At 52.4% G+C, this 18,223-nt stretch overlaps 7 protein-coding genes across 7 annotated transcripts; all 7 read left to right on the forward strand.

Moving 5' to 3' along the window:
- Positions 1-319: 319 nt before the first annotated feature.
- On the forward strand, positions 320-1,162 carry LBRM_30_0860 (conserved hypothetical protein; the record flags this gene model as incomplete). Its single annotated transcript, XM_001566669.1, has 1 exon — positions 320-1,162. One exon carries the CDS (start codon positions 320-322, stop codon positions 1,160-1,162), a length of 843 nt encoding a protein of 280 aa, XP_001566719.1.
- Positions 1,163-1,570: 408 nt separating this feature from the next.
- On the forward strand, positions 1,571-2,113 carry LBRM_30_0870 (putative 4-methyl-5(beta-hydroxyethyl)-thiazole monophosphate synthesis protein; the record flags this gene model as incomplete). Its single annotated transcript, XM_001566670.1, has 1 exon — positions 1,571-2,113. One exon carries the CDS (start codon positions 1,571-1,573, stop codon positions 2,111-2,113), a length of 543 nt encoding a protein of 180 aa, XP_001566720.1.
- Positions 2,114-2,990: 877 nt separating this feature from the next.
- On the forward strand, positions 2,991-6,419 carry LBRM_30_0880 (conserved hypothetical protein; the record flags this gene model as incomplete). Its single annotated transcript, XM_001566671.1, has 1 exon — positions 2,991-6,419. The coding sequence occupies one exon, from the start codon at positions 2,991-2,993 to the stop codon at positions 6,417-6,419; it is 3,429 nt and encodes a 1,142-aa protein (XP_001566721.1).
- A 990-nt stretch (positions 6,420-7,409) lies between these two features.
- Positions 7,410-7,805, forward strand: LBRM_30_0890 (conserved hypothetical protein; the record flags this gene model as incomplete). Its single annotated transcript, XM_001566672.1, has 1 exon — positions 7,410-7,805. The coding sequence occupies one exon, from the start codon at positions 7,410-7,412 to the stop codon at positions 7,803-7,805; it is 396 nt and encodes a 131-aa protein (XP_001566722.1).
- A 624-nt stretch (positions 7,806-8,429) lies between these two features.
- LBRM_30_0900 (putative mitochondrial oligo_U binding protein TBRGG1) lies at positions 8,430-10,529 on the forward strand (the record flags this gene model as incomplete). Its single annotated transcript, XM_001566673.1, has 1 exon — positions 8,430-10,529. The coding sequence occupies one exon, from the start codon at positions 8,430-8,432 to the stop codon at positions 10,527-10,529; it is 2,100 nt and encodes a 699-aa protein (XP_001566723.1).
- A 1,658-nt stretch (positions 10,530-12,187) lies between these two features.
- LBRM_30_0910 (conserved hypothetical protein) lies at positions 12,188-12,961 on the forward strand (the record flags this gene model as incomplete). Its single annotated transcript, XM_001566674.1, has 1 exon — positions 12,188-12,961. One exon carries the CDS (start codon positions 12,188-12,190, stop codon positions 12,959-12,961), a length of 774 nt encoding a protein of 257 aa, XP_001566724.1.
- Positions 12,962-14,907: 1,946 nt separating this feature from the next.
- Positions 14,908-16,440, forward strand: LBRM_30_0920 (putative rac serine-threonine kinase; the record flags this gene model as incomplete). Its single annotated transcript, XM_001566675.1, has 1 exon — positions 14,908-16,440. The coding sequence occupies one exon, from the start codon at positions 14,908-14,910 to the stop codon at positions 16,438-16,440; it is 1,533 nt and encodes a 510-aa protein (XP_001566725.1).
- Between the last annotated feature and the right edge of the window lie 1,783 nt (positions 16,441-18,223).

An 18,223-nucleotide genomic window follows, 5' to 3' on the forward strand; every position in this document is an offset into this window, starting at 1 on the left:
CCCAAATAACGCCCCTTTTAATTCACAGCTAGAACCACACGTACATGCACACACAAGCGAAAAAGTTGAGGACCGCAAATCAGCCCTGTAGCCTTCTTGCTTCTCTCATTGAATGGAGTGTTAGGCTTCCGACTTGCCAAGTGAACTGAAAGCGGATCTGACTTTCTGTATCGCAATCATTCTTAAGTCAACACCTTGAGTGTCGTCAGTGGCGGACAGTTATAGCGAAAACTGATGCCTCTCTGCCTTTTTTCCTCTCGCCTTTTTTTTTTTTTTAGCACTCCAGCGTCTAGCAGAGAAAGCCTCGCTCGCCGCAGAAATGCTCTCGCGGCACGTGCGCAAGTGCAGCCCACGGGCCCTCTGGGTCCGGTGGGGCGGCACAAAAGCCCCTTCAGTGTCGAACCACGATGTAGACGACAGCGATCCGCTGAATACTGTCTTTGACGAGATCGAAAGCTGCGACACATCCGTTCATGTGGAGAGGCGTGAGTGGCCAAAAATGCCCGAGCCCAGTGGCGCACCAACCAGAGCATGTAACACTGTCCCATCGGTTTTAGACACAGAATTGCGGCTTGAAGAAGCAAAGCATAAGCGACTGCGGCGTCAGCTGAAGGATGCTACTGAGGAGCTCGACGCTCTACTGAACGAAAGCCGCCGGACCACAGCCGCTGTCTCGAGTGCCATGTATGTACCTGCAAGGGCTGCGAAGACGTTCTTGTCCTCAGCTGAATTGGTTCAGGAAAAGTCACCTCAAGAGTTCGTAGCACTCGAAAACAGCAAAGCAGAACTGGATCACCTTCCAGCGCTGCGTCACTCGGGATGCTCTGCAGTAGTGACTTTAGTGGGAGTTGTTACTGAGTCACCAACAAGCGTCAGCGTAGTGCTTCCAGGGGTGAGTGAGGCAACTAACTGTGTTGAGTTTGCGGTACGGTACGATGTTCCGTTTTTCCAGGCGCAAACGTCCATGGGGATAGTGATTCGGACAGTTGGTGCATCACTCTCTGCGTTTGCGAAGGAGAGTGTTGGTGTGGGGGATGTTGTTCACATTTTAGGCCATTTGGTCCCGCTGACAGAGCCGAGCAGCAAGGGCCACTTGTGTTGTGTGTACGTGCTTCCGGCTGGAGGCAACATGTCTGTTATTCTTATGAAAGCTACGTCATGATCGACGTAGGGTGTTCACAAAGAAAAATAGAAATGCCGGCGAGAAGTTAGTATGTCCACGCTTTGAATCTATTCTACCGTGAACATTCTCGCGACGCTGCCTCACCTGCTCTGAATGTGTATTTTCTAACAGTTCGTATTTTTTCTTCAGTTACGGTATTTCAACTTGTAATGTGGGCAGGCTGGTAGACCGATCCTGTGGGTTTGCTCGCTGCTCTCTTGAGGCTCTTACACTCACTGTCTGCGCTTTCCAATATGGCTTTTGCTTTCTCACTCTCTCGAATCAGGCTTCTTTGGCGCCTTCGAGACACCTATTGTTTACTTTGACCGGTATAATCACTCGTAACCAGACACCATGAGCGTTCTTGTCGTCGCAGCTGATCACTCCGAGGACATCGAGCTGATCAGCATGATTGATGTCCTTTCCCGAGGCGCGATGAAGGTCACTCTTGCTTCGGTGATGGAGTCGAAGTGCATTACCCTAGCTCACGGAACGAATGTGAAGTGCGATGTTCTGGTTGGAGAAGTCTCTGCATCGGACTATGACGCGGTGCTCCTTCCCGGTGGCATGCCAGGAGCCGTGCATCTCAGCAACAGTGTGGCGCTGAAGAAGATTCTGCAGGAGATGCGGATGGGGAAAAAACTGTACGGCGCAATCTGCGCTTCTCCCGCCGTCGTCCTTGCCCCCATGGGGCTGTTGGAGGGTGTGGAGAGCGTCACTTGCTATCCCGGCTTTGAGGAGAGGTTGCCCTCTTCTGTCAGTTACTCCACGAGTGCTGTGGTAAAGTCGGGGAACTGTCTCACCAGCCGCGGTCCTGGCACCGCCATCTACTTTGGGCTCGCTGCTGTTTCGGTTCTCAAGTCACCTGACCTGGCGGAGCAGCTTGCCAAGGCCATGCTTGTAGATCAAACCAAGGAGATGGGCGACGTGCGCGCCATCGAGCGAACTTAGTAGTGAGGTGATTCATAGGAACTTTTGTGCTTTTAAGGACACCAATGGCAGCTCTCACCAGCGAAGCAAGAGCAGAATACTCTCTACTGGTCTTTCTTCCTTTGCGGCCTATCCCGTACTTGTTTTTCTGTAGCTCCCTCCTTTTTCTCGGACTTCGACTCTTTAGGCTAGCGCGGTCGTATTGGCCTCTTGTGCAACTATTTCACTTCTGTACGTCAACTTCTATATATTGAGCAACGGCTCACCGAAGCCTCTCTCCGCCTTCCTCGTAACTGCATCAAGGCAACACAACAGACAGCCTCTCCACAAAAAACAACAGCAGGGAAGAAATACTAAGAAAGGGTTGAGATGAGCGTGCCTAACGAAGGGTTTACGTCAGTAAGAAATACTCACTCTTGTGCCTTCTTGTTTCTGCACAGTGACTAGCGGAATGCTGTTCTCTGGCTCTACTCGAACCTTTTCTCTTTTTTGCCCCTCCCCCTTTTATTTGGTTGTTATTTTTATTGTGTTTGATGAGCTTCCGGTTGCCTCTCTCCTTCTTCCCGAGTCGTTCACATAACACAGCGACGCTAGAAAGAAGCAAAAGAGAAAAAGAACTATCATCTCATCTACTCGCTCTTGATAACACTAAATGAACAGAACACTTTGAGGTGTTCTTTACATCTGTACCTGCTCCGTGCTCTGCCATATCTACGCTAGCGCTCGCCTTGTTGATTCCCTTACAGAACTCTGGTAAGGCGGGAGGAAAAGCCTACTCGTGCAGGCGAAGGAAAGCTAAAAAAACCCTATTGGATGGATCACGAAGCCACATACTCACGGCTTCACCGAGCTGCATCACGTTGCCAGTCCGGAGAACTGCGAAAAATTGTCAAGGAGGATGGAGTACATTTTTGATCAAATGGTGCGTGGCTCTCCCATGCAGCAGCTCAATTTCAAAGGCGTTGAGACACCAGAGTACACAATCATGTGCGCACAAGCGCCAGATGCGGCAAAGCGTGTTGCCATTCTGCAGAATCGACTCCAAACATCAACGGAGAGTAGCGCTGCGCAGAACGTCACCCTGCTGCTGAGGACGTGCGTGAGCTCGCAGCTATCGCCAGATGAGGTGGAGGAGATTGTGGAAAACGTGGTTGGCATCGCGCGGCAGCACGCCAACTGGCCCGAGTTTTCTCGCTGGGTGTGCGCGCTCATTCATCACTACTGCACAGACGATTTTACGGTGTCTCTCTTCTCCGAATTTGAGGTGCCGAAGGTCGCCGTGGATGCCCTGCGCAACAATCCACACGACTGCAGGAGTGTCCTGGCAGCTGTTACTCTCCTATCGCACTTCAACCTGTACAACATTGGGGACGGTATCACGCAGCTTACGAACGCGCTGCAGAACCACTGCAGTGACGCCACCATTGTGCGCATTGTGACCCGCACACTGGCAGAGTTCACTTCCTACTACAAGGAGCTTCCTGATCGATTCCTGTCTGTAAGTCAGGAGTTTGTCGACGCAAAAGGCGTCACTGCACTGGAGGGAGTTCTACACGAGCACATTAGCGACGAGGAAATCACCACGTACGTCGCACGCATCACTGCAAACGTCACCAGCTCTGGGGCGGCGAACATGGTCGACGCCGATTCTCCTGCCATGATGTACTTGGCCGACGCGCTGGCTCGGTATCAGCAGTCTGAAATGCTGTGCGGTCACGTGTTGCGTGTGTTCAGCAACCTTCCGCGGTCTCAGTATATTGACTGGGATTGTGTATCGTCGCTTTTCAACAACACCAAGTCGGAGCTGGTTGTCCTCGAATGCATTCACTTTCTGTGCGGTGTCGCTATCAACGCGAAAGAGATGAAGGCGAAGATTTACACCACCGGGTGTGTACCGCGCGTGCTGGAGATGATGCGCATGTACCAAAGCAACTCCGCGATTCAAGAGGAGGTATGCAGTCTCCTCTCGTACCTCTCGTTCGACTCTGAGACAATCACGGCGAGCATCACAGAGTCGGGAGGCTTGGTGCTGGTTCTGAATGCCATGCGAAGGTTCCCAGACAATGAGGAATTACTCATGTCTGCATGTGCCGCGCTGTCTGGACTGACGTTCAACAATCAGACCGGTCAGCAGGTTATTGTGGAGAATGGGGGTGTCGCGCTGATTCTGGACTCCATGCGCCGCGGTAAAAAGTCGCGACTGCAGGAAAACGGATGCCTCGCGATTGGCACTATGTGCTGGAACAGCGATCTAAAGGCGGATGTGGTGCGGCTAGAAGGGATACAGGTAATTATGAAGGCCCTAGAGGAGCACTACACAAGCCCTGGCCTCGTTAAGAACGCGTGTCGTGCTCTTGCGCAAGTTGCATTCAACTGCGAGCGCTACCGTGATGAGATGAGCGCCAAAGGGGTAATCCCCTTTATCATTCGTGGGATGGCACAGCATCCGAACTACGACCGCGCGCAAATGCATGGCTGCGTGGCACTGTCGTACCTCTCCTGGACGAACGAGCACAACGCCGCTCAGATCACAGCGAATAACGGGTACAAGGTCATTGTGGATGCAATGCGTAACCACCCTAACAACCATGAGGTGCAGGAGCATGCGTGTCGTGCGCTGGCCAACATAAGCAACGTCTCCTCGGCGGATTCTGTAGCGGCGTTGGAGCAGATTGTCGCCGCCATGCGCCGGCATGAGAACATCAGCGAGGTGCAGGAGGAGGCGTGCCGCGCAATTGTGACGCTGTCCCTCGTCTCGCCATTGAACAAGGACAGGCTCTATCAGCTTTTCGGAGCGGATGCTGTAATTGCAGCAATGAAGCGCTTTCCGCAGATTCAGCTGGTGCAGCAGGAAGCGTGCAACGCACTGGCTCACTTGGCGTACGAGCACACCGATCTCAACCGTGCTGTGACCCGCCTTGGCGGTGTCTCGCTGCTACTGGTAGCCATGCGCACCCACAAATCAAGCCCCAAGGTGCAGCTCAACGCCTGTGGCGGCCTCAGCGCACTCGCGTTCGATAACACAGTCGCACAGCAGCAAATTTTTGAGCTGGGTGGTGTGCAATGTGTCATCCACGCCATGGATAATTTTGAGCGACTCCGGATGTTGGAGCTCGGGTGCTCTGTACTGGGGACGCTTGCGTGGAACACTGAAATTAAGGAGCGGGTCGCCGTTGACGCGATTCCAGAGATTCTGAAGGCAATGCGCGCACATAGCAACAACGCTCTTTTGCAGAAGTCGACCTGCCGTGCCATTTCCCAGTTCGCCTTCAACTCGGAGGGCAATCGACAGCTACTTGCTGACTCTGGGGCGATTCCGCTCATCGTGAAAGCAATGCAGACACATTTGACAACGGAGAAGTTAATTGTACACGCACTCAAAGCTCTCACCTATCTCTGTTGGGAAAACACACAGGTGGCTGAGACAATCATTAACGAGCGTGTCGAAGAGGTCCTGCAGCGCATCGTCGAGCACTACGAGCAGACGCACCGAGTTTACAACGAGGCTGTGCACCTCTCCAAGATTCTCTTTCGTAAGACGACTGGGAGCCCGAGCCCGACTTTGCGAATTGTGTCTCCTCCTATTGTGTCACCAATACCGATACAGCAAACGCCGGGGCTGCGCCTTGAGACTCCAGCGCCTCCCAGCCCGCCTCCACAGGAGGCACCGGAGGACCATTTCTATTTGGCGCCATTGGACAGACTGCAGGAAGCGCCATACGAAGACCACGTCCAGCGTCGCGATGTCCCTGCACACGACGACCGCGGGGGCCCAAGGAGCAGTAGAGGTGGTGGTCGCGGTCGCGGCGGAGCTCGTCGACGCGGAGGACACTCAACCCGCAGTGGTGGTGGTGGTGGTGGTGGTAGTGAGCGGAGCGGGGAGAGAGGGGGTGACAGAGGCGGTCGTCGCGGTGGAAGCGGGGGGGATGCTGTTGCCGGAGCCGGTGGAAACGGAGGTCGTGGGCGCGGTGGCGGTGAGCATCATGAGGACGCGATGGAGAAGATGCTGGACGCACGGTTCGGGCGTCGTCCAAACTACCGCAGACGCGACGATGGACGTAGTGCACCCAGAGATGCGACCGATCTATGGGATGACCCGGACCCGGACTCGTTCCACGGAAATCGCCACTTGGGGCAGATGAACTGGCAGCAGGCTGAGTTGACAGCGTCCCTCAACACCGACATAGCTATCCACGACACGCTGGAGGCAGCCAGGCGGGGAGGCGTCGTGGACCGCAACTCTCAGCGCACCGGCAGAGGTGGTTTGAGGCGCTACAGCGGCTACCGCGGCCGTGGTCGTGGCCGCGGTGCTCCGGCAAGTCAGTGAGAGCAGCGACAAGCAAAAGAGGTGTACTGCTTGCGTATTTGTTTCTTTGTTTTCTACTCCTTTCCGTTTTGGTAGTTCAGCCACCTCATTTTCCTCAAGGAATGTGCGGTGCACACCAGACTCCAAAACAAGCAACTTCCCCCCAAGTGGGAAGGACACTGCACCACACGGCAAAAAGACTCGGGGCTACGGTATATCGGGGGCAGCATAGCTGATACGTGAACACACAGGCCTTCTGTTGCCTGCTTTGACGCATCCTCGCCACCTTTATTTGTACACATATGCATCCTTTTCTTCTCCGTGTCTATGTGCGTGTGCTTCCGTGTGAATGTGACTCTCCTGTCATTCGAAACAATAAAGGCTTCAATCAAGTGATGTAGCGGTAGGAGTGGTCTAAGGTCAAGCTGGCAGGCCCTGAGGAGAAGTAGTCATGGTACTGGCGTGGTTTTCACTGTTTGTGTGACTCTGGTCGTTGGAGATGTATCAGATAGACCCATGTGGACACAAAGCAGAGAGTGCCAGAGTCTGTACGACCATTCATATGGTCAGCGCCACGGCATGATGTGCGCCTGCTGCAGAGGGGCGGGATCGTGGACGTCGCCTTCCTTTCGATGTGCTTTGTCTTCTTTTTTCTTTGTCTTCCTGTCACTTCCTCGAACAATCTACCTTTTTCAACCACAGATTCCTTAGCGTAGAGCAAACAATCATTCCTATTACTCAGATAATTCTGACAACTCCGTGGTAGGTCCTTGCCCACAATCGGTTTTCTCGCATGCCTTTCGTTTCCAGAATTTGTTTCTCAATACAATCTTGCTCTCTGCATTGCGTCTTTTGTGTGAAGTCACAGGTAGTCACAGCTGGTGAATAGTTCAATCGGACGTAGGGACCGACTCACCAACTCATAAGCTCATACATAAGCAAACTCAGGCACAGTCTCTGATTGCCTTTGCCACGCAGTCAACGGCCACCGCAGTGACCGCATCGTTTAAAATGGGGGATCCAAAGCAGAAAAAGGTGAGCGCACCGGAGTGGACGAGTACTGAGCAGGGGATCGAAGCGGCGAAAGCTTATCTTCGTCAGGGCGGCATTGTCGATTTCTATGAAATGATCTCTCGCTGCATTCTCCAAGACCATCCCAGTGATCCTGTGGAGTTCTGTTTGCGCATAGTGAGGGACATCATGAACGGGACGGAGATCTCTGCGGGTGCTGATTACCAACCCAAGAAGGTCGAGGATAATAACTACATGTGCGAGAAGAACGTGAGCGCATTCTTAGATGCATGGATTCTGGCGCTGCTTCACGAACGCCCCGGGACTGAGTTGGAACGGATGCAGTTTCACAGGCAATACCTGGAGGGGCTTCGGGGTGGTTTGGGCAAAGTGTAATCGTGCACAGATTGCATGGTTTAGGAGAACGTTCGTTACGATACTCTGAAACACCGGAAAACAACGCACTTGAGTTGAATGTGTGGTGTCCTGCGCCAGCGCTTCTCAGTGATCACTGCTGCCTTTCTCATCACTGCTTGTCTCCTGTGTTTATGTCATCGGGTCCTAGCCATGTGTTCGTACGTGCTCTTTTGAGACAATCTACTCTTCTTTTTTTTTTCTTCTCTCCTTTCATGCTTCTTCTTTTCTTTTTTTTTTTTTTTTTTGCACGGACGTGCACGCTTGCGGGTTCACCCTGAGCATGCATGGATTAAGCGTTCTGCGAAGACTGTGCGATTGATGACCTATTCTGAGCACCTAGGAAAAAAAAGATCGTCAAAGAAGACTACGGCAACCTTGGATTCTCCTCATCCCCCTGGGGCGCCAGTTATCTCCGAACGGTTTGCTCTTCGTACCGTGTTCCTCCAACTGAGGACTGTGCCAATACTCCCTCCACACCACCTTTTCTCTCACATGAGCTTGTCGTAACAACGTTTCCTTTAGAGTAGTGTGCGCAGTGTTTGGCGGTCAGTCACGTAGTATGGCGTGCACACACATCGATAATTTGCGTTGACAAGCACCCGCATGCGCACAACAATGTATGTCACTCTTTCCACCCTTCTTGCGTGCACGTCTGAAGCAAGCCGATTTTTCTATTTTATCATTTCAATGTCACCACAAAGGTACTTGCACCCTAGGCCACTTATCAAAAGGTTAGAAAGGGAACGAACTGCGAAGGATCAGATGCTGCAGCGGTGCGCGACACTGGCGGGCGCGCCACTCTGGGCTCGGGCATACAGTACGGCGCTGGGCGGATGTGCTGTGCTCCGTCAGCGTGGGGGCTACCAAGGCCGCGGAAGTGGCCCTAGGCGAGGTGGCGGTGGCGACCATGGATACGAGAACCACAATCAGGGCTATGCAAATCACCAGCAGCGCTATGACGATCGCCCGCAAAGACACGACATCTATCAGCAAGGGTACAGTAATCGTCGGCAGAACTATGATGATCGTAACCAGGGCTACAACAATCGCCGGAAAGGGTTCAACAACCGTCAAGAGGGTTTTGGAAATCGCCAGGACGACGGTGACGATCGTCAATTGGCACCACGACGTAGCAAGGAGCAGTATCTTGCGCAAGACGCGGACAAGCTACTGAAGATGAAACATGAGTACAAGAAAGCAAAAGACACAAAGGAACGGTTTGGGATTCTAAAGGAGGCTCGGCGGCTTCTGCGTCGCATACGCATCGATCCCTCCACCCAAGACGAGCGATCTGTTGCCATTGTGATCAACTGCGCTGCCACTTTCTCTATCCCAGCAAAGACGGAGGCGGTGGAGCAGGCGTTCCAGTGGATTCGGAGCAACATTAGTGGCATCTCACCTCAGAATGTTGCTCTTTTTGCGAACGCGTTGGGAGTCATCTTTCCGCCAGAGGCGAAGCAAGTAATGGTTGGTGAGGTCATGCCGATCGTGCAGTTAGTGATGCGCGAAATGGTACCCGTAGAAGTAGTGATGGTGCTCCAGGCACTTCAGCGCTTGAGAGTCACAGAGAATGAAAAGCTTCAGGACGGACTCCTCTCTCATCTTGAGCCGTGTCTCTCTTCGATGCCGGTTCAGCAGCTGTCCACACTGGCGTCTGTTCTACATCATCACTCAATGCAAACGCGAGACAATGCGAAGTGGAAGCAGATTGCACACGAGACGCTGGCGCGCGCTCTTGCAGGGGTGGAGGGGATGCATTCACGGGAGGCCATTGTTCTTCTTTGCGCCGCGCCATTTGTGGACGCTTCCCAGAAGCAAATTTCTCAACTTCTCATCCGTGTGGCAGAAACTGCGCAATTCCACACGGATGAGCAGGTCGGAGAACTGATGAATGCAATCCTCCGCGTTAGACAGCAGGTCAGTGAGCCGAGTGTCGAACTGACGGCGGCAGTAGAGGGACTCCACACAGCATTGATGACACGTTTGGAGAAGGTGAGCGCTTTTGTGGGGCCCCAGAGTGCGACTCACATCTGGAACTACGCGCACGCCTCCAATATCGAGATCTCCTCCGCGATTCAAGAGAGTATGTGCGCTTCGCTCATACGGCTCATGACATTCCGCACCATTCCATTCCAATCACTGGCGCGGCTGATGGCATCTCTATCCACACAGAAACTGCCCTCCGCTGAAATTCTTACTGTCACTGCAAACTGCAGTGTTGGAGTACGACCGCCTCGGCCTGCGAGGACGGTTCCTCAAGAAAGTGAGATGCCGGAGGATGGAGAGGATCACGAGACCATCCGCGCCGCGGCCCGCGAGGTGCTGTACAGTCGTCACTTTGGAACTCTCACTGAACTGCGGATTAACCTTGAAAACGCGTTTGCCAAGAACGATGTCTCTCCCAACGACGCTCTTGCCAAGACGCTTCCAGAGCATCTTCTCAAACACGCTTCAGAAGCTTTGCCGCGACAAATGTTAACAGCCGTTGCGGCCATTGCGTTGGCACCGGCCGATTGCCCGTGTCGAAACAAGACTCACGACGCGGCCGTGTGTGCAACAGTGCTTAAGGCGCTCGAAGACAGCCCTGAAAGGTTTAAGTCCGACTTGAGTCCTGTGTTCGTGGACTGGTTTGTGAGGAGTATCCCCGCCGATTCCAACTCAGAAGCAATAGTGGCGGCAGTGCAAAGGATCACGGCGTCGTGATGTGGCACCCTCTGCGCTTCTCTTCTCTCTAGCACGCTAAATGGGAATAAAGCGAGCCGTTTTTTTTTGTTCGGTTGCTCTTCTTCCGTTCTCCTGGCGCTGTTCTTCGGAGATTGTGCTGCGACAGCACCGTGTGGCCTGTGCTCAGTGACTGAGACGACAACACCAATTTCGCCATAGACGTTTGTGTGAGGAGGCAGTTATGACGGCACCGTCTAAGTGAGCGGCTCAGACTCAGGAGAGGGCCGGCGGATATGTACGTCAGAGTTGAGGTGGAGAGCGGGCGGGGGGGGGCTAAAGAGTTCAACAAGCACTCGGCTGCTGCGGGGCTGGCTTTCGTCGTTCTTTTTTATTTTCGAACACGTTTTCACAAACGGCATCTTTGTCCACCTTCTCTTGTAACATTTCTTCATTCCCATACGGCTCACGCCAGGAGAGGAGAGGCCAGCTGGCCGAACCGGGGATGGTGTCTTTCGGTTCCTCGGTGATGATACTGGGGAGTAGTCGAAAACAGGCCGGCGAGGAGGCACATGCTGGATTGGGCTCTGATGGATCTGGGGTGCGTGAGGGGTGAGGGCGCCGGTGGAGAGAGAAATGGAGTAGCTGTGATATGGTGGGCCTGGACTTGCATGTTTCTCTTTTCTTCCTTGGTTGCATTCAGGGGCTTTATCGAGGATCGCTGCTGCAGCAGAGCTTCAGTTATTTCAATGTGATAAGCTGGATCATTTCTCTCCCTTTCCATTCCTTGCCTCAGCTTTTGGCGCGTGTTTTTTTTTCTCGGTGACGGACTGGTTCGTCGAGGTTTGTGACACTTGAGTGGGTGCGTTCTTGGAAGAGATTCGACCGCACCGTCATATCTTGTAATACTGAAACGGGAACTTCGAAAAAAGACAACTTAAGAGCCCCCAGGTTTATCCTTACCAACAGACCATCCCTCCATATCTGTTACCAACGCCAACCTTCCAACAAGTGTATATATATGTGTGTGTGTGTGTGTGGACCTCAATGCAACGTATGCACAGGATGAAGCTTTCGCGCACTTGGTCTGGCCCGGAATGGTCGCCGGCTGCTGCCCTCTACGCTGTGGATAGGTTGATGGGGTCGATGCCACAATCAGCAATTTTCCCTCTTCCTTTCTTTTTCTATCTTCTGACCTCATGGTATTCAGCGAGGGCCACTTCCGTTGAAAGTGCATCTCGTTGATTTTTTTTTCCATGTCCGGATTCTGGAGCTTTAGGGAATCTGGCGCCGGCTCTGCAGCCGCAGGGAGGTCGGCAAACGGACTACGGCAGCTGGATCTCGCTGTTACCCAGGTGCTCCCTGTTGGGGTGGAGTTCAAAATGACGACGCTGTCAACTGCCCAGGAGGATGCACACGCACACGTTGTAATGAGGGAGGCCCCGCATATTGAGAAGGTTGAGTGGACTGGAGGGATGGATTGCAGTCCCACACACAAGCTGACTCGGCAAGTCGATTTCTCCTTAAGTCAGAGCACTTCAGTGGAGGCCAACGACGTTGTTAATGTAGAAGGAGATTGGGCCAATGCTCATCTGGTGGAGCGTGATGAGGTTGTAGACGCTATCCAATGCAAATGGTGGGAGACTCTGGATGCAGACGTACGTCCAGGTCTATTGCTTCCCTCTGCATCCACAACGCCTATGAAGGTTGGCACGCCGGACGCGGAAACGCTGGGCCTCGTGCGAGAGCTTCTCTCTCATGCCTCCGACAGTGCCCCTAAAAAAACAGCAGTTCGGTCAAGCGACAACGCCCTCCTGAGGTGCGAAGTGCCCCTGAGCAAGAGGAAGGAGCAGCGGACCTGCCTTGACCGCTCACCAGCATCAGAAGTGCCGATAGAATTGCGAAAACATGCCAAACACACTGCCTCGCGCAGTTTCCACCCAACAGTGCCCCGTGGACCCTCACTCCATACTGAGCGACTTGCGCGTCTTCGTGGGCAATGCGTCTCTACTGCAACGATGCAACGCTCAGAAGGAGAAATAGGCAGGGGTAAGGCGTGCCGCTGCTCTCAAGATCACGACGGAGTCACAAAGGCCATCACCGTGGCATTTCAGCTCTCTTCGAGGCCCGAAGGTCAGTGCAGGTGCGAGCGCGAATCGAGCTCTGGTACTGGTACGGCTACTCCTCTTGAGACCCAGAGTGAGGTGTTCTCGCCGTCCGCGGTACTACAGGGTGTGTTGTGCGCGCATACAAAGGGTATTAGCCTTTCCTCGGCGACGGCTGTGCGTATGGAAACCCTTCAGCAAAGAGAGGAGCTGTTGCTCCTTCGACGCTCCTTCACAATGTGGCTGACTGCCGCGAGCCAGAGATACATTCAGCAGTGTGCCGCTTCGTATCACTGCTTCCTGATGCAGTGCATCAACGATACCATAGGAGACACCACATCGAGAGTAAAGAGAGAGGTGGATGCATAAGTATATAGGCGCTCCGTCTCTGACCTTAGACTAGGCAGGTAGCGGGAGAAACCTGTGGTAGGGTTTCCTCATAGATTCCCACAGCTGTACATAGACCTCCAAACAAGCAACTGCTACTGTTAATACTTTTTTTTTTCGACACTGACACTTGGTGGGTGTAGAGCACATCGATTCATTGGCTTAGTCCACATGGCGAAAGTGAACAGCGGAAGAAACAGAAGCGGCTGCAGAGGGGCAGAGGAGGCACAGACACACACTTGTACACACAAAAGAAGCGGCATATTCTGGTTCGGCTTAATTACGCGGATGAGTGGGGTATGGTTGAAGTTTGAAACCCATGTCGTACGATCGAGGACCGGGCGGTTCTGACTTGACTGTCATAGCAGCCGTTTTGCCAAGGGGCTGCAGGACGGTGGTATCTCAACTTTTCCTGCCTGCCTCTTCAGTGTTCAGTCAGGGGAGCACGACTTGAAACTCACTCGCACTTTTTCTCATGTCACCTGTCAAAGGCCTTTGTGCATTCTTTCTACTCAATCGACCCCTGCTTATCATGAAACGCTCTCCTTTCCTGTCACTGCTTTGTCTTGCGTGGGCATATCGTATTATTACAGCCGCGGAAAACACAGCACACATCCTCGCCTACCCACGCTCACTCACCTCAAACGAAAACAGCACTGCACTCGCTTCACCATACCACTACTCCCCATTTCATTTGTTTCTATTAGATCTACCTCTCGTGCAGAGCCTCTCTCCGTCTTTTCACCATCATTATTACACCTTCACCCCTTTCTTTCTCCTTTGTAGGATTGTGTCGTGTACTTTTTCTTATCTGGAAGTGGCGCTGAAAAGCTTCCGGATCAACAGAAACGACGGCAAGCGCAGTACCCAAGGAAAGGAAACGCACAAGTAAAGACGGTTTTCATACACTTTTCCATTCATCTTTTCTTTCCCCCCTTTCTTGTGTGTTTCTTTGTCGTGCTTTCTTTTAAATATCTCCTGTCCTCTGGAGCATCTCATGAGACTGCCCGGTTATCACCAAACGTCACCGTTCGTGTTTCTTGCTTCTTCTCGAACTAGACACTCCTTTGTTCCCTCTGTTGTAGTCAGCTCGTGTTGTTGCTCCTATTTATTTTTTCCCTTCTCGCCTCCACTCCATTGTTTCGGCAGGAAGCACCTTTAGCACCACTCCTTTCTCTCCTTCATACTTTTTTTTTTTCGGTTTGTTTTCACACCCACTCTTCACTTCCTCCTCTTTGGCTCTGTGCCTCTCTCGCTTTTCTCTCTTCGTTCGCTGTGTGGTGTGTATCCTTGAATGAACAACAACAGCGATCCCTTTCTTACGCCCCTCCACCCCCCACACCCAGGTTCCCCAAGAGAGGTGGAGAGTCACTATATATATATATATATTTTTTTTTTCGCCGCGTAGTCCCGTTGACTCTCTTCCCTCTTCCTTTTCTGCGCCGTAGCACCAGCTGCAGAGTCTTCTTTGGTCTCTTTCTTGCTCTTTCCCCCCTTTTACTAGCTGCTTCTGTGTCAAGGTGTATAGTACCTTCTTACCGTTTGATTCTCGTCTCTTCACTGGCACCTCCTGAATCTCTTCCCCCCTCTCACACCACAGACACAGTCAATACAAAGATCCGAAGCGCCTGGAAACCTGTGTCTGTGGCGAACTCTGCTAACTGTCATTTACTTTGCGTGCTCGTTCTCTTGGGTGCGTTGTGTACGTTTTAGCTCCCCTCGGTCCCGCATTTGTTTGAGCTGAGCAGGTGGGTCTAACTTTGTTTCCTCCTTATTCAGTGTACAGAACAGGTTCCTCATCATCGCAGCCCGGCTTCTCGTCACCCCCTTCTCCCAAAACACCCCGACTGCGTGCACGAAAGGACGACGAGCACCGACCACTGGAAAGCGCATTAGACGCCCACACAGACATACAAAAGGTAGGAGGCATGAGTGGGTATTTGAAGGTGCTGTCCCAGGACGGTAGCTGGGAGACGCGTTACATCGAGATCGATAACACGAAGCTGTACATTTGGAGGACAAAGGGGGACAAGGAATCTGGTGCGGCAGTGGTGAAGGAGCTGGACCTCAAGTGTGCCACCTTGCGCGAGGTATCAGAACCTAACACGTGGGCAGTGCAGCCGGAAAAGGCAGAGGCCACGTACTTCCAGGCAGACGGAGAAGGGCGGAAAACTGAGTGGATGGACACGCTTCGGCACTACAACTCGAGCAGCATTGGGTCCGAGAAGGTGACCCTTAGTGACTTTGAAAAGAAGTTTGTCTTGGGCAAAGGCTCCTATGGCAAGGTGTTCATGGTAGTGAAGAAGGACACGGACAAATGGTACGCTATGAAGGAAATGAGCGCAGAGAAGATGCGTCAGGCGGAGATTAAGGCGCCATTTGCAGAGCGTATTATTTTGGAGGAAATAGACCATCCTTTTATTGTTCACCTTCACTACTCTTTTCAAGAGCAAGGAAATCTGTACATGATCCTTGACCTACTAGCAGGAGGCGAGCTCTTCACCTACATTGAGCAGCACGCTCCACTCGATGAGGAGGTCGTCAAGTTTTACGCGGCTGAAGTGGCCCTGGCGCTCGGGTATCTGCACAGCCGCAACATCATTTATCGCGATTTGAAGCCAGAGAATGTTGTCTTTGACCATGAGGGGCACGCCTGTCTGACCGACTTTGGACTGGCCAAAGCGAACGTGCACGAGCCAAACGCTGTGACGTACTGTGGTACGAACGAGTATCTGGCTCCAGAGCTGCTGAAGGGTGTGCCACACGGCAAGGCGGTGGACTGGTGGTCCCTAGGGCTCATGATGTGTGAGATGCTCTTCAATGACCTCCCCTTTTACGACGAAAATCCGATGCAAATGCAGATGAAGATTTTGACAGAGGATGTCTCCTTTCCATCGCACATTCAGATCACCGAGGAGACAAAGGACTTGATTCGGCGCCTGCTCAACAAGAACCCCGAGCGTCGCCTGCAAACGTTGGAGGAGTTCAAGGCACACAAATGCTTTTCAAATCTCGATTTTGGTCTTCTAGAGGGGTGTAAGCTCAAGGCTCCGATCACACCTGATCCAAACCCGGCACACAACTTTGCGAAAGAATTTACGAGCGAGGTGATTGTGCAAAATGAGTCGCCATCGCAGGCGATTGTCACGTTGGCCGGCTACACCTACGATAGAGACTCGTCGGAGCAGGAAAAGTCCCCTTCTCACTCCCCCACAATAGCAGAAGAGCTGCGTCAACGCAGAGCGTCCAAGAAAACGTCTAGCAGCGGCAGTGAAGCAGTCTCTCCTCCCGTGACCGGGGGAAAGAGGACGTCGAACTCCAGCTCAGCTGGCGCATCGGCGAAACAAGCTGCAACCGGGCCCATTAAGAAGGTGGAGCACCACATACCCGCCAAGGTGGCGCCACAGGCCGCGCGGAAAAAGTTGACCCAGAACAGCAGCTTCGACAAAGCCGCGAAGTAGCCACAACGCGGTTCTGGATGAAACGCTCTGGGTACGCCTCTTGCGTCATCACTCACGACCTACTTTGCTGCTGCCAGTGGGCGTGCAAACGGTGTGACGGGAAGGTATCAGTACAGCAGCGGTGGTGAACCGATCTGGCCGTGCCAATGGTACGAAGCGATCACGAATGAGCGGAACAATGGAACCAGACCAGGGATGCAATGATTTAAGGTGTAGAAGGTGAGGTAGGCTGAAGATGTTGAAAATGAAGCAGAATACCATTCCCCCCTCCTTATCAAAACGAAGTGTGTTGACTTGGCTCGCTAATGTCAATTGTGGCAGTGGACTTTCTCTCAGCGCTCTCTCTCTCTCTCTGTATGTTTTAGTCTTATTTGCCATGGTTGGACCTTTCTCGCTTTTCCTTCCTCTTGTCTCCCCTCTTCACTTCTTTTTTTTTTTTTGCTCCTCTTGTGCTTTGTCTCTCTGGCTCTAGTTCTTGTTGCGGCCCTCCTGTCTCCCTGCGTATTTACTCATGCTTTCTTTACCGCTGTTTTTGTTCATGTCATCTTTCTACTTCTTCTCGTCTGCCACCACCCCTCTCTGCCGGTACTTCGTCCCTGCCCTCGTGTCTCCCTTTTCTTTTAAGGGCTTGCTCTCATGACCCCTCTTTTTTCGGGTCTCCTCCATTGGCCTTTACTGTTTCTTGCTTTTTGAGTAAACCTAGCTCACAAGAGAGAGGGTGATAGCGGGACGATAAGCGGTCACACAAGAGAAGCGTGTGCTGGGGTGTGTGCTTTTTTTTTTGTTTGTGCTTGCGCTAGTCTTTTGAACCACTGTCCCTCGCTCTTGTAGCCTCAGCACCCGCAAGGCCACACCCATACTCACATACTAGTCATCGTGAGGGATGCAGCTCCTCAAGCCAAAAAGAGAGTGGACACATTCGTGTCAAAGTCTACGACGACACTCTCACTGCGTTCCTTCCGCCTGTTTGTTGCTTTATCTTTCGGTGCCGCTTCTCTTTCTCTTTAACCCCCCCTTTGGCAGTGTAGGATAGCCAAGTTTCTCTGGCCGAATCGTTGTTTCCCCTCTCGTTTCTTCTTTCTATTCCTACGTGTTTGCTTTTCTCTCCCTTTTATCTGCACGTGTGCTGTCTAGCGTCTCCTCTTCCACCTTTGTTCTCAGTCTTGCTTTTCTACATTCTTCTTTCCTTTTTTTCCAGTCGCGGGGGCGCTTCATGATTCATTCGATCACGCATCGTGAATTATTATGGCTGCAGAGTGTGGGCTTTCGAATTCTTTTTTTCTTACATTTGGTTATGTTTGTCCTCTGAGTCCTCATCCGCCGATTCGATCGTGAACGACTCTTACTACAAGAGGGCACCAGTTGTGGATGGATGGTTCCGGTGTGGTGTGCGTGTGCGAGGATTTGGCGTTTTGTGTGAGGTAAGGGACACCTACTGGCGAGGCAATGACGTGTAGGCGCAGAACGGTTTTCCTTGTACAGTTTACTCTTTGTGTGTTTCTCTGTCTGGTGTGATTTCGATCTCTTCTCTTTCGCTTGCTTTGTGCAACATACCCCTTCCCTTCCCTTTACTTCGCCCTTTTTCTTTTTCGTGTTCCGCTCCCCCCTCCTTTTCTCGCACTTGTGTGGCCAGAATGAAAGGAGAAAGGGGGAGAATGGAAGGAAGAAAGAGGCAGCCTTCAGCCGCTTTGAGGTTCTCTACTTTTTTTTTCTGCCGTGCTAAAGGTGCATCGACGCTTTTCGTGTCATGCTTTGATGTTCTTATCTCTGGATCTTCTCTCAA

The sequence above is a fragment of the Leishmania braziliensis genome, chromosome 30, assembly GCF_000002845.2.
Source record: "Leishmania braziliensis MHOM/BR/75/M2904 complete genome, chromosome 30".
NCBI classification, from domain to species: domain Eukaryota; phylum Euglenozoa; class Kinetoplastea; order Trypanosomatida; family Trypanosomatidae; genus Leishmania; species Leishmania braziliensis.